This window comes from Orycteropus afer, unplaced genomic scaffold (assembly GCF_000298275.1).
Source record: "Orycteropus afer afer isolate SDZICR_OR568_19922 unplaced genomic scaffold, OryAfe1.0 scaffold00023, whole genome shotgun sequence".
Classification (NCBI taxonomy): domain Eukaryota; kingdom Metazoa; phylum Chordata; class Mammalia; order Tubulidentata; family Orycteropodidae; genus Orycteropus; species Orycteropus afer.
In genome coordinates, this window is record NW_006921610.1 from 4,731,107 (window position 1) to 4,744,243 (window position 13,137).

The 13,137-nt window shown below is 40.1% G+C and overlaps 1 protein-coding gene across 1 annotated transcript in view; it reads left to right on the forward strand.

Annotated features, from left to right (window-relative positions):
• The window catches only part of CACNB4 (calcium voltage-gated channel auxiliary subunit beta 4), a 365,008-nt gene that overhangs the window by 294,769 nt on the left and 57,102 nt on the right, over window positions 1–13,137 (forward strand). Inside the window, exons 3-5 of the mRNA XM_007934929.2 lie at window positions 4,136–4,255; window positions 6,048–6,170; window positions 11,986–12,116. Of these exons, the coding sequence (XP_007933120.1) occupies window positions 4,136–4,255; window positions 6,048–6,170; window positions 11,986–12,116 (374 nt within the window). The remainder of the gene's footprint in view (window positions 1–4,135; window positions 4,256–6,047; window positions 6,171–11,985; window positions 12,117–13,137) is intronic.

The window sequence follows — 13,137 nt, forward strand, 5'->3', positions numbered from 1 at the left end:
CATTTTTTCTGATTTAGTTGGTTCATTAGAGACTCCAAGATGTGATTTGCAATGGTGTCTGTTTAGGAACTTTTGAGGAACTAGCCACTGTCATGGCTTCTTGCAGATAGGCTACCGGCCTAGTTTTGGACTACTCAAGTAAATCAAGAAACTCCTTTCCTATTGTATACTATGGAATGCTGGAAAATTAAAAGCCAATGGGGCTGCAATTTCCAGCTTGGGCTAGGTGTTATATTGTTTATATCTTCAGTTCCGTCCTGTTTAGCATTGTTTCCTTCTTGCCATTTCATGGTTCCAATTTATTAAATGTTTAACCAACAGGTAATCCCTGTCTATTCTGTTCTGTTCTTACTTAGCCCACCTGCACCTTCCCTCCCCAGATCCTTCCTCCACTGATGCCCAGGTCATCTCATCCCAGCCTCACTGTGACTTGCTTGCTCTTCCCACTATGTCTCTGTAAATAATAGATCCGCTTCTTTTCCTTGTTCTTCTTTTCTTCTGTGACCTATATAACTCTTTTTCAACCAGTTAAATTAAAACAAGACAAAAAATAAATAAAAACAAGAAACCAATTCTATGCCAGGCAAACAGATCGTGTCTGTGGGGCTACATTTGGACTCTCAGTGTTGGACCTCTGCTTTTCCCCCGAAGATTGAGAGACACCAACAATGATTTTTGCATTTAAAGAAATGTAAATGACTGAAAAAAACCTAGAGTCAATGTTGTGATGATATAACACTATAATTAAGAAAATGGATATCATAATTTTTCCCTCTACTGATATTCTTAGAAACAGGGAAGTAAATAGAAGCTTCTGTTTCTACATAGTTGGCAACAGTAGCTTATTAAGTAATTTTGAAATTCTCACAATTTTGTTCACATTTCAAAATGAAGTTCATTTGCAGGAGTCCTTGAGTCACTTCTCTGTGTACTCAGAGTGGTTTGAATGCCAGGATCTGAAAAGTTGCTCAGATAGTTTCAGGAAATTAGCCATCTCCTAGTGTCAACAGTGGATTGTGTATTTTAGCAGTTTGACTCACTGCTCCAGTGGGCAGCTTGCTTTCTTGTGAATTGTAGTCATTAGCCTTCCCCTGCACATGTTATCAAAACAAGGCAACTGCCTCCTTCCTCATATACCCGCATCATAATCCCTTAATGGTGTCGAATATCTTAGGACAGCCAGTCCTACACCTTACTGTGATCAATCACACACTGCAGTGAATTGCTTGATATGGCCCTTCTAGCCATTGTCCTCCATTCAGTGATGTATTGTAAATCCTATTATCCATGCCTGTATGGGGTGGTGTCTTAGTTAAGGTCGAGTGTCAACTTGGCTGGGCAGCTGGTAGTAGTGCTCTGTGGTGAGATTTGCCTTAAGCCACTGAGTAGCTGCTGATTGTTAAAGCTATCCACTTGGGTTATTTCTGTTGGAGCAACACAGGTGGAATGTATCTTGAGTCCTGCCTTGCTGGAGGGTATAACTCAAATCACCACCCTTAGCTTCCTTGAGGATATACCTACGAATCTCCTGGGAAGGTTTGCCCTCCTCTTGCTCCCGTGTTTTGGCTTATCTTCATCTCACCCCTGGATTTGGGACAACAGCCATCATCTGATCTGCTGATCAAGGTTCATCAGACCCTGAGAATCGGGAGGATCCTCCAGACCCACTCACAGACCTGGGACTTGCCAGCCTGCCAGCCTCCACCACTACTATGTGAGAAGATCCCTTGGGTGTCTGAGTTCTTTGAGGCGTTAACAGCAGAGGAGATTACTGGGAGGAGGAGGAGGAGTTAATGTCTGAAATGATGGAGTGGCAAGGTAGTTTGGACATTTGGGACATCTTTAAGCTCCACCTCATGGGGACCAGCCTTGTGCTGATCTTTCTAAGAGAAATTGTTCAAGCACACACATCGCACTTTTGAGCAAAGCATTCCCTAAGACTAAGTCAAATCCATTTCCATATGTATTTTAGAAATGTTCTTCCCTTTCTCTCTTACTCTGGATTTTATACAGGTGTACCTAGACAACAAATGTGTTCTAAGAGAATGCTCTGTTTTAAAGGATGTCAAGCTAGCTTTCTTTTTAAGAAAAGAATACATCTATGAAACAGTCACACCCTGAGTTTATCCATTCTGTAGTCCATATTTTTCCTCAGTAGATTTGCACAGAGGAATTTTGTTAACAAGTGCATTTCCTCTGTAAAGGGCAATATCATAAAGGACTACATAAAGCACTTGAATACATTGAGAGATCAAATCCACAGTGTTTGTAGGTAATAAATATAGCAAGAAAAATGAATACGTTTTAAGATGGGCTATTTTCCATATGAGAGAGTTGAAAAATGATGGGAATCTCCTAATTCTTTTGATCAACGTAGAAATGTCAGCATGAGGAAACAGGTGAGAGTTTATTCATTGTATGTCTACTATGTGTCAGGAGCTCTGGTGGTGTAGTGGGTAAGGCATTTGACTACTAACCACAAGACTGGTGGTTCAAACCCACCAGCTGCTCCCTGGGAGGAAGATGATGCAGTCTACTTCTGTAAAGATTTAAAGCTTTGGAAACCCAATAGGGGTTGCTAGGAGTCAGAATCCACTTGATGGCAGAGAGTTTGATTTACTGTGTGTCAGATTCTAGGATTAGTATTTTATTATTCAATGGAGCTTGCTATAAGGTTTGAAACTGCCAATTCTAAAGCTGGAGTACCTGGGTTTGAAGTCTAGCTTTCCCACTGCTACAGAGATTCAGTGAGGAAAAGTGTGCAAAGCCTCTTAGTGCCAATGAGAAAATGAAGGCTCAGTAAATAGTGTTGTTTATTATATTTGCTTCCATTTAATACTTACAGCAACACTATGAAGTGGGCAATATCTCCATTTTACAGATGAGGAGGTGGAGTCCTGGAGTGGGCCAGTAACTTGCATAATGTATTTTAGGAGTATATTGCAGAGACAAAAAACTAAGAACCAAGGCTGAAACAAATCAAAGACCACCCAGTTATAAAACCTAAGCTTCCAGGACTAATCCATGCTGGGATTCTTCTATGAAGGGAAAGACCACACCAGCTAGAATGATGCCCTCAATAGAAACAAAATTGCCCCTTACAGGCAGCAAATTCACAAATAATACATAAACAAAGAAACCCTAGCATTTCTAAGTTTAGAAAACCAGTTTCAGCAATCAAACATTCTTAAAAGAGTTCTTTTTAGACCTGGATAGCAGGGTAGGTCTTGACATATGGGTAGGTCTATACTTTTCCAAACTTGTGCGTGTTTTATGAAACATGCCAAATATATGAGACCTGTCAATATCTCTGCTGTGTAAATGCCATCACCTATGCAAATATCAACTTTGATGCCATCTTAAGTAAATTTCAAGGATGAAGTTCCTTAGCAGCCAGAAGGCAAATTTCCAGCTTTGGAAGTTTTCTTAACTAGCTGCTCTGATTTTCATCTCTCCTTATGACTGGAGCACCCCCATTCTTTACCCACATCAGTCAGACTGGATCATCATTCACGTAGCCCTTCTGAATGGTCTGAGAACAACTGTTTCATCCTCAAGGTTGTTTTTCTGCTCTGTGGCCACATTGACCAAGTTAATTGTGGGCTGCTGTAGGATAATGATTGAAGTTTTAAAAGTAAATTCAGGAGTGTTGACCTTGAAACTGGAAAATCATTTTATTAATGCAGGATTCTGCTTTGCTGCGTTGAAATTGTAGACAAACAGATGACCTTTAATCCAAGGCACAGGTAGGATTTAGCTCTTATATAGGCTGAGTCTCTTTTTCTTTAGATGCATACAAAAAAGGGAAGATGGAATGATATTTAAGTTCTACAAATGGATATGGGCTTAATATAAAGACAGTACAAAAGAAGAAGAATTAAGGCTGAGTATTGCATAATTTTCATTGCAGTTTACTTTCTAGTACTTAATCTAGTCAAAATATTTTGCTTTACAACATTGCTACCTTCAGATGCTTAACTATATTCTGCCATCTAAATTTATATCTGCAGTAAGGCACAGAGCGTATGCATCAAATTTCATGCAAATGAAAAGAACGCACCCCAGGAGACAGACTGTTATGGATGTGACAACTTAAGAAGCTACACATCACCTCGCTCTGTGTTTTCCTTTCCAGGGTTCAGCGGATTCCTACACAAGCAGGCCATCTGACTCTGATGTCTCTTTGGAGGAGGACCGGGAAGCCATTCGGCAGGAGAGAGAACAGCAAGCTGCTATCCAGCTTGAGAGAGCAAAGGTGACTTTCTTTCCTACCTTTGGTTCAAAAGTGTCTTGTTACTCAGCAGGTATCAGTTGTGCTTGCCCTGCCTCCAATTTCTCTGGAATAATCATTTTATGATCATCCAATGAGGTACAGATTGCAAGGCTTCCAGATCCCTTCAACCATAAGAGAGTTTAGTAAAGTACCAGGGAGTGATTTCCTGAGGCACTGACCCTTCATCCTTTTGTGTTTGGTTTGGTGGTAAATTACTGGTCATCTTCCACCTTAGCATTTTTGGTTAGTATCAAACTTGCCAGGTGTTGGCAGAGGGTCTCTTAGGGTGCCACCTTGCCCCATTTGTTCTTGGCCTGGCATTCTCTATCACATCAACATTTATTCCAGCTACATGTACACTATTGTTCTGTGGATCTCCCTGTTGGTCTCTTCCGCTTTTCTCTTTTGGTTTCAATCTCTCAACTCAAGTTCAGTGTGAAATTGTGAACTTTGAACAACTCCAAGGAGTGCTGCAAAGATGAGCAATAAAAGCCATTGCCCAAATAGACCTTCAGATATGCCACAGGGAGAGACCCCCACGGGACTCTCTGCCCATGAGGCAAGAAGGAACCAATTAGCATATTTGAATGTTAGGAACAGAAGGGACTCTAGAGATCTCTTATGCTTTCCAACTTCTCTCTCTCTTTTTTTTTTTTTTTTTTAAGCACAGCCACCATTTTTTCAAGTGGAATTTTATGTGCAATAGCACAATATACAACAGGGATCATGGTCAGATTCCTGGCCATCCACAACAAACACCTAAGGCCTACTGATCCAGTCCTCTAATTTATGAAAGAAAAACTACAGCTCAAATAAGTGTCTTGAATTCCTTCCCTTTCCTATTTTCATGATAAAATCATTAAAAGAGAAGTAAGAAGAGATGGGTGCAGGTGGTTGAAGTATCTTCATTTGCTTCAGTGCCTACCATAACTGTGCTTGGTTGTGGAAGGTGGTTCTTGCATTGCCTGTGGAAGGGCAACAATGAGATTCTCAGCTCTGGTACTACTTCACAGCTACTTCCAGGGATGATGAATAGACTAGAAACAAAGTAGCCAAGAACGCAGGAAACATTATGGCCCCTTTGTGGTTAATTTTTGCTTTAAAGTTTTCTTTTGGCATCTGTTTTGTGGCCACCGAAGTCACCCAAATGTTGGTAGCAGCACCATTAGCTCAGGCTTGTGGTTTGCTGAGTGTTTGCGAGGTCATCCCAGCCCAAGAGGACTTTACTGGGCAGGAGTTTGTGTAAATAGAGTTTCAGAAGCAAATTTTGTTAGCTAGAAAGTGATGTGTGAAGAGACTGTTCTTTGGGTTTAAGCCAGACTGGCCTTTCTTATCCCTGGGCAGGATAATGTATCCTATTGAGTGGAATCTCAGAGGTTTTCAGATTCAAGACTATTTTAAAAAACTTATTCTCTCCTCTCCTTTTCCCTTTTTTATGATCCAGCACATATTTCCTGTATCCCAAGGGGAATCTGTTATTTAAAATAACACACAAAGCTTTTGTGACTAGAAGACAAAGCAGACTGATTCTTTATTTAGGGTGTTGAAAACACAGGAAAAGAAAAATGGTTAGACCGATAGGACTGAATCATTTTCAGGATCATCTCTGCAGATTTCTCAGTGTTGCCGGGAAATGTCAAACCCATTTGAGAGCCCTCTTTGAAAATTGATTTCCCTTACTGCCTGGCACTATTGTCTTACTTACATTTCAATATGAAAATCCTCCTCTTTCTCCCTCCCTCCCTCGCTCTTTATTGCATGGTTTTATCCCCAGTCCAAACCTGTAGCATTTGCCGTGAAGACGAATGTGAGCTACTGTGGTGCCCTGGATGAGGATGTGCCTGTTCCAAGCACGGCCATCTCCTTTGATGCCAAGGACTTTCTACACATTAAAGAGGTAAATGTAGGACACACTGCATCCCTTAACCTGCCAAAAAGCTGATGCCTGCAATCAGCTCTGAGACAAACTAAACGGAAAAAAGAGAACTGAGGAGGTGCCAATGTGGTACCTCATTTAATTTGCTGGGCCTTCCAAATCCATTCATTCTCACTGAGATTTAGAACCTTGAGATCATTATTTTGCATTATCACAAACTTGCAACACTGAATCACGGCCATCCATTCACATCATAAGATGTAAAGATTTAGGATAGATGTGTGGTCCTCTGGTCACATTTTAACCACCTTGGATGATGGCAGAGCCATTAATCTGTGAATCCAACTTCAGGAAACATGAGTTTGGTGGCATGTCACACACCCAGAAGGAAACAATTATCAGGCTCTTAAAATTATAGACATCTGGGCTACAGTCCTGTGAACTTTAGCATTGGAACTAACTCTAGAGAGTATAATAATTATAAAGGGAAGGGTTAAAGCTGAAAAAAGGGCAAAGGACTCTGGGAAACAGAAGGTTTAAGGAGTTGAGCAATACAAGGAGTTAAGTTCCTGGCTCTTGAAAGATAGAGTAGTGACATCCAATACTTTATTTAACCTTGGTATGTTGAATCCTACTTCATGTCAGATATTGCTTGACATTGGGAGATCAGGGATAAATGATCATCTCTGCAGGTTAAAGCTTGGATTCTGGTGGGAGAGACAGCCACGTACATAGTTTCACCCCAGGACGATAAGCTTTAGTACAGAAAAATTGAATGAGTGTTATGGGAGTGTAAAGAGCCCAGAGACCATCTAGCTGGGGAGGAAGAAAATCATAGAGTGGAGACAGGTATACTGAAGTGGTGAAGCTGGAGAGGTTCAATATGCAGAAAGCCTGGGGGTCACACTTTTGATGGGAAGAGGAACACTTCATTGTAATGCGAAGAAAAAAGATGAATGCAGGTACAGATAGCTCAGAGCATTGGTAATGAGAAGCTAAGGAAGCAACCACTCGATGGCTTCTGCTTTCTCGATGGTATACGGGTAAAGATACCAGGTGAGTGGATTTGAGAAAAGGCAGGTTTAATGAAAATCGAATTTATGTGAGATGCTTATTAGGGGAAGTAGAAGAGCCAGCTTACTCCCATCTGTCCAGTTGTGTGATTTTTTTTTTTTTTTTTCCCTAACTACAATGCTCATCTGCCAGGGATGCAAGGGAAAAAACGTGCTGGGGACATCACAGGCAGCTCTTCCCATTATTTTCATATAGTGCATTATTGTGGGAGAGTTGCCTCTCTTTGATTAACAATATTTAATCATATTAATTGACAGACTACTTACAAAATAAGTATTAACAAGAACTATGGGGTGAGCTGTAATTGAGAACCAAATGCTTCTTAGCATTAATGTATTGTGTTATTTTATTGGGCTACCAAAAACTTGTATTAGCTATCAGAACAGTGTTGATTTCAAGGATGACTCATCAATTCACAGGATGTGGTCCTAGTAGCATCATGCCGACTCCTTAAAACATAAGCTTATCAGCCATTTTATGAGAAGTTAGTGATATAATTATATTTTAAATTATTTGAGGCTTGGGAAGATAACAGAGCAGAATTAGCAGCCACTAATTTTTTCTGTAGATTAATTTTTTTGTTTATTTTTCAAATAGCCAGATTTTTTTTTCTGAGAGGTATGAAAAGCTCCTTTTGGGAGAAACAGGCATCAGAAGAGATAATGAGAAGAAGAGAAATTCATAAGAAAAAAAAAAATTCAAATGCTGAAAAGGGGTTATAATTTTCAGCTATGCCATAAATACATATACCTTATTAAATATAATATAAAGCAGGCCCAAGAAATAGCACAGTTTATCTGCAAGATAAAGGTATTCTAATTCCCCAGTATCAGTGTTATAGTGGATATGATTCTATACTTACAAGAACTGCTAACATTTTTAAATGTCTATTTTAAACGCATTTTCTCCTGCTACCTTCCCTTTCTTTCATAAGTGGTTTATATCAGTCTGCCTTCTTGAATAGATTAGTGCATGATCTTTCTTTATAACTAATCTATCAATTCTATTGTTCTATCCTCATCAACTAGAACTTGTTCCTTAAAAGAATTAAAGGCTTTATCTAGTCCAGTATTCCACAATTTTAGACTCCTCCTTTACACAAACACTTTTTCTGTCATGTCCAAGAGGCATATTTGCTTAGAAGAAAAGGACTCTTGACCTGAAACATATGACCTGGGATCGGAATGGTTAAGTTGATTCTGTCTCACAATCTCCATAAAAAATGACCAAACTATATTCATTACTTGTAAACACCTACAATTTCCAAGAAGATGCAGCATTTCAAGAAGAAAAAGAAGATCTTACATATTACATGCACACTCACATGAACATCCCAACCTTGTATTTTATTGCTGTCCTCCATCCCATCAATATTAGTCCTGTTGGTTGCTTTTTGATCTATGTGCTTGTTAATCAGTGACTATTTCTTTAGTCTGTCAATGTGATATATGCTATTGAGCCAGTGATCCTATATGGATTAGAGCCACTTGCTTTCAGATCTTGAAATATCAGAAAAGAAAATATCGTTGAAAGAGAAAGCACTGATAATTTTAGGGAAATAAAAATGAGAAGGATTGGAACAACACGAAGGTGACCTTTCCCTAAAGCTGGCACATGCACTTACAAGAGCAGTGCAATCAAGTTGTAGCCTTTCCTCTCGTCTATCACCTAGAAGACCATTATGAACCATTTTAAGTACTTTCTCAATAATGAAAAAACCTAAACACAGAACTACAACTAAACTTTTCATATAAGCTACATGATAAGTGAATTAAGCTCTTGGATTTGCATGGTAGCTTTCTCCCAAGAGCTCAAAGGTCTTTCATTCATACTGAGTCAGAGTCTCTCTGTGCTTCAGCTGCTTCCTAGAACTAAGTTAAAGCATTTTGGGAAGTTGCATTAACCATTTCAGAATGCCCTGTAAGGTCACTTTAAAAAAAAAAAAAAAAAGCTGCCATGGAATTGATTCTGATACATGAAGTTTAAGTACTGTGGCATACAGTAGAACTGTGCTCCACAACAGTAAAATCTAAATCCCAGACCTGTGCACCAAAAATTTAAAAGGGTCACCTTGCCTTTTGTTAATTCTAAAATAAACAGGCCTATTATCCTGAAATAAAAGATGCAAAAATTGGCAGGGGAGGGGGTACTTAAGACCTAGATTGCTCAAAATTTTATATTAGATCAACTTAGATTTTTTTAAAATATCATCTCATATTACATTCCTTGCATGCCTTGTGCAAAGTCCACTCAGGGGAGTTCTACCTGGATGACTTATATCAAAGCAGTTCAGGGAGCCTGAGATCAAGATCACCCACCTCTGATGCCAAATATGTGGTAGAAAATAAATCGCACTCCACATACTGTGTCCTATAGAAATCTCAGCTCCCCTTACCTGGTCAATTCAGACCCCGTCTGTTAGCACAGCCTTTTCTCTCTCATCTCCATTCACCCAGGGCTGTGTGAGAAGGTACCAGCCCCTTCTCTCTCTCATCACCATTCACATAGGACTAGGTCAATGGGTAATCTGTTGGAATAAATCACAAACTTCAGGGAAAGGGTTATCTTTAATCTAGCAGAAAAAGGATACAAACACACAAGGGAAATCCAGGAGGGGTCTCAACTCAGAGTTTCCATGTACCCAGGGGACATGCCTACTATCCTGAGAGCAAGTGTTCATCTCACCACCCAGGAAGGTCCATTGAGCCTCCATCTTCCAAGGGCTTTATTGCCCTCACACTTGGCCATGATAGATGATATCATGCCTCCTGAAACTTAGTCAGGGTTGGACCCCCAGGTGGTCCCTCTTGGGCAGTCATTGGCCTTAGAAACCAGGATCAAAGGCCAAATTGTTTACTGAAAAGAGTTTTCACACCTTGCACCTTGTGTAGGAGCTGTGTGCATAATAAAGGCCAACTCCCAAAACCAAATCCTTTTTCTTTTGAGTTTGAGACTACGGGTTCAAAGTTATTCAAGAATTTCTTGCTATGATGAAGCCATGAAACCATTCATCTGTCCCTTCTCCACAGTGTATCCATATCGTATACATATAAATGCCACTGATTACCACTTTTTTTCCTGAACTAAGCAAAACGCACTACATGTAGTTGCTATACTTTGAAAAATATATTATCTATCTAGCTATCTATCTATAAAGGAGCTCTGGTAGCCTAGTGCCTAAGGCACTTGACTGTTAACCACAAGGCTGGCAGTTCAAACCCACCAGCCACTCCTCAGAAAGAAGGTTGGGCAGTCTACTTCCATAGTGATACTGCCTCAGAAGCCTAAGGAGGGGTTGCTATGAGTCAGGTGGGTCTGACTCAGTGGCAGATAACAACAACAACTGCCTTGGAAACCCAAGGAGGGGTCACTATGAGTCGGGTCCGACTCAATGGCACATAAAAACAACAACGTATATATAAAATCAGAGAGAGAGTTATCTGGCCAACACTGATAAATCCAACAACTAAGTTTTGAGGATCTCTCGAGGGTTTAAACAAGGCTTTAAACAATAGAATTGATATGTTTTCTAGAAATGACCTAGCTGAAACCTCCACTTGAGAGACAAGTGGCTCGGAACAAAGTGCTTTATGCCCAAGGATTCAGCAAATCTAAAATTATAAATGCAGTTTTACTGACCCATCCAATAAGGCCATGTTGACAGAATTTCACTCCAGAAGACTTTGTGGGACTTTTTCCTGAATTTACATGATAGAACTTTATTTAGAATGGAAATCTTGGAGTTCTTGTTGGGCTTCCGGCCATGTGGAGATTACTCAAAAATTCTGCATACAAATATGCAATGTGCTTAGACTTTGTAAGAGTAGGCTTCTTTTCCTTTGGATAGAAAGATGAACGTTAATTTACAAACCTTTATTTGAAAGTTTAAGTAGCTTTGGTGGTGTAGTGCCTAAGGCATTTGACTGCTAATCAGAAGGTTGGAGGTTCAAACCCACCAGCCACTCCGTGAAAGGAAGATGGGGCAATCTACTTCTATGAAGATTTACCACCTTGGAAAACCAATGGAGGTAGTTGCTATGAGTTGGAATCAATGCAATGGCAGTGGGTTTGGGGTTATTTTTGGTATTTGAAAGATTATGACTTTTCCCCAATGAACATACAATTGACAGTGTATTTTAACCTAAAAGCTTTTGGCAAATGACAGACTATGAATGTATTTCATCTGAGATATGTCTGTTGTGGCTTCCAAAGTTTCAATTACATCTATTCATGTCTGTCCTTATAAAATCTGTTCCTAAAGAAGTGGTTAGGACTTCTTGACAAGGACCATGGAATGCAATGGTTAGGACCTGACTTTAGCCCAGAGGTTAGCAAACTGTAGCCAACAGGTAAAATCTATCCTACCACCTTTATTGTAAAAAAAAAAAATTTATTTTTTCTAAAAAAAAAAGTTATTGAAACATACCCACACTCATTTGTTTTCATCATTTGGGGCTGCTTTTGTACTACAAAGGCAGATTTGAGTAGTTACAATTGAAACCATATGCTCACAAAGCCTAAAACATTGCTATCTAAGACTTTATAGAAAAAGTTTGCAGACCCCTGCTTTAGTCTATGAACACCTCAGATAAGCCTTAAAATATATAATATAATGTACTACAGCATAGAATAGTGTAATATAATAGAAAACATATAACATACCATGACACGTGTAATGTTTGGATCCTCTAGTCTCCTGAAATTAATGGAATAGGAAGATACAGGAATTACTATTAATAGTTGTTTCATTTCTGCATTCCAGAAATATAACAATGATTGGTGGATCGGAAGGCTGGTGAAAGAGGGCTGTGAGATTGGCTTCATTCCAAGTCCACTGAGATTGGAGAATATTCGGATTCAGCAAGAACAAAAAAGAGGACGTTTTCACGGAGGGTAAGGTTTCTTCTTTATAATCCCCCCCGCCCTGGGAAAGTTGTGATATTTTTAAGTTTACTTCTCAGGTTAGAAATGTATGCTTTCAAACTAAAAGATAATTTGCTAATACCTGGAGTTTCTGAAATTGACACAAAAGGGTTTCAGATATTTCACTATCCCCACTCTGGTAGCATAGTGCCTAAGGCACTTGACTGCTAACCAGAAGTCTGGCAGTTGAAACCCACCAGGCACTCCTCGGAAGGAAGGTTGGGCAATCTACCTCGGTAGTATACTGCCTCAGAAACCCAAGGAGGGGTCCCTATGAGTCGGGCCGACTTGATGGCACATAACAACAACAACAATAACATTTGCATGCTGAAGCCTAACACTATTAGAATCAACAAGAATTCCACAATTAAGGAGTTCCGGCAAGATGGCGGACTAAGCAGAGAGACTGCACAGACCCTCTTCAACAAAGAAAAGGGAAACGAATTAACACAGACACAGAAGATAATCCTGGACCCCTGAGCCTTGAAGGGAAGGATATAGAAATGGACTAAACCCCAACTAGCAGAAGAATTTGCATGAAAATACCAAAAAAGAGACATACGGAGCTGAGGTCTGGCAGCGATCCTGATGGCACAGACAGCTTGGAGATTCCCGACTGCTGGTAGGACTTAACAATTAACCTAAAAATCAGCCCTACTAGCCAGAGACTGTGCGGAGGACTGCTCCGGTGGCTGGGGAATGAACAGAGAAAGTGAAGAGAAAGGCAGGCTGAGCTGTGGACTTCTGCCGGTCCAGAGGTCACCGCCATTTTGAACACTTAAAAGTGGCTTAACTATTTTGGATATTTAAAGAGACAGCCCTCTTGCAGATTCCTGGGGCTTAAGAACACGTTCTGCTTTCCAGCAACCCCAAGGACCCTCTGGACCTGCAAGACTGAAAAGGTACCACATTCCTCTTGTTACTCTTATACCCCACACCCGCTTGGTGAACGGAGGTGTGGCCATCCTCCACTCCCACCTACCTTCTGGGC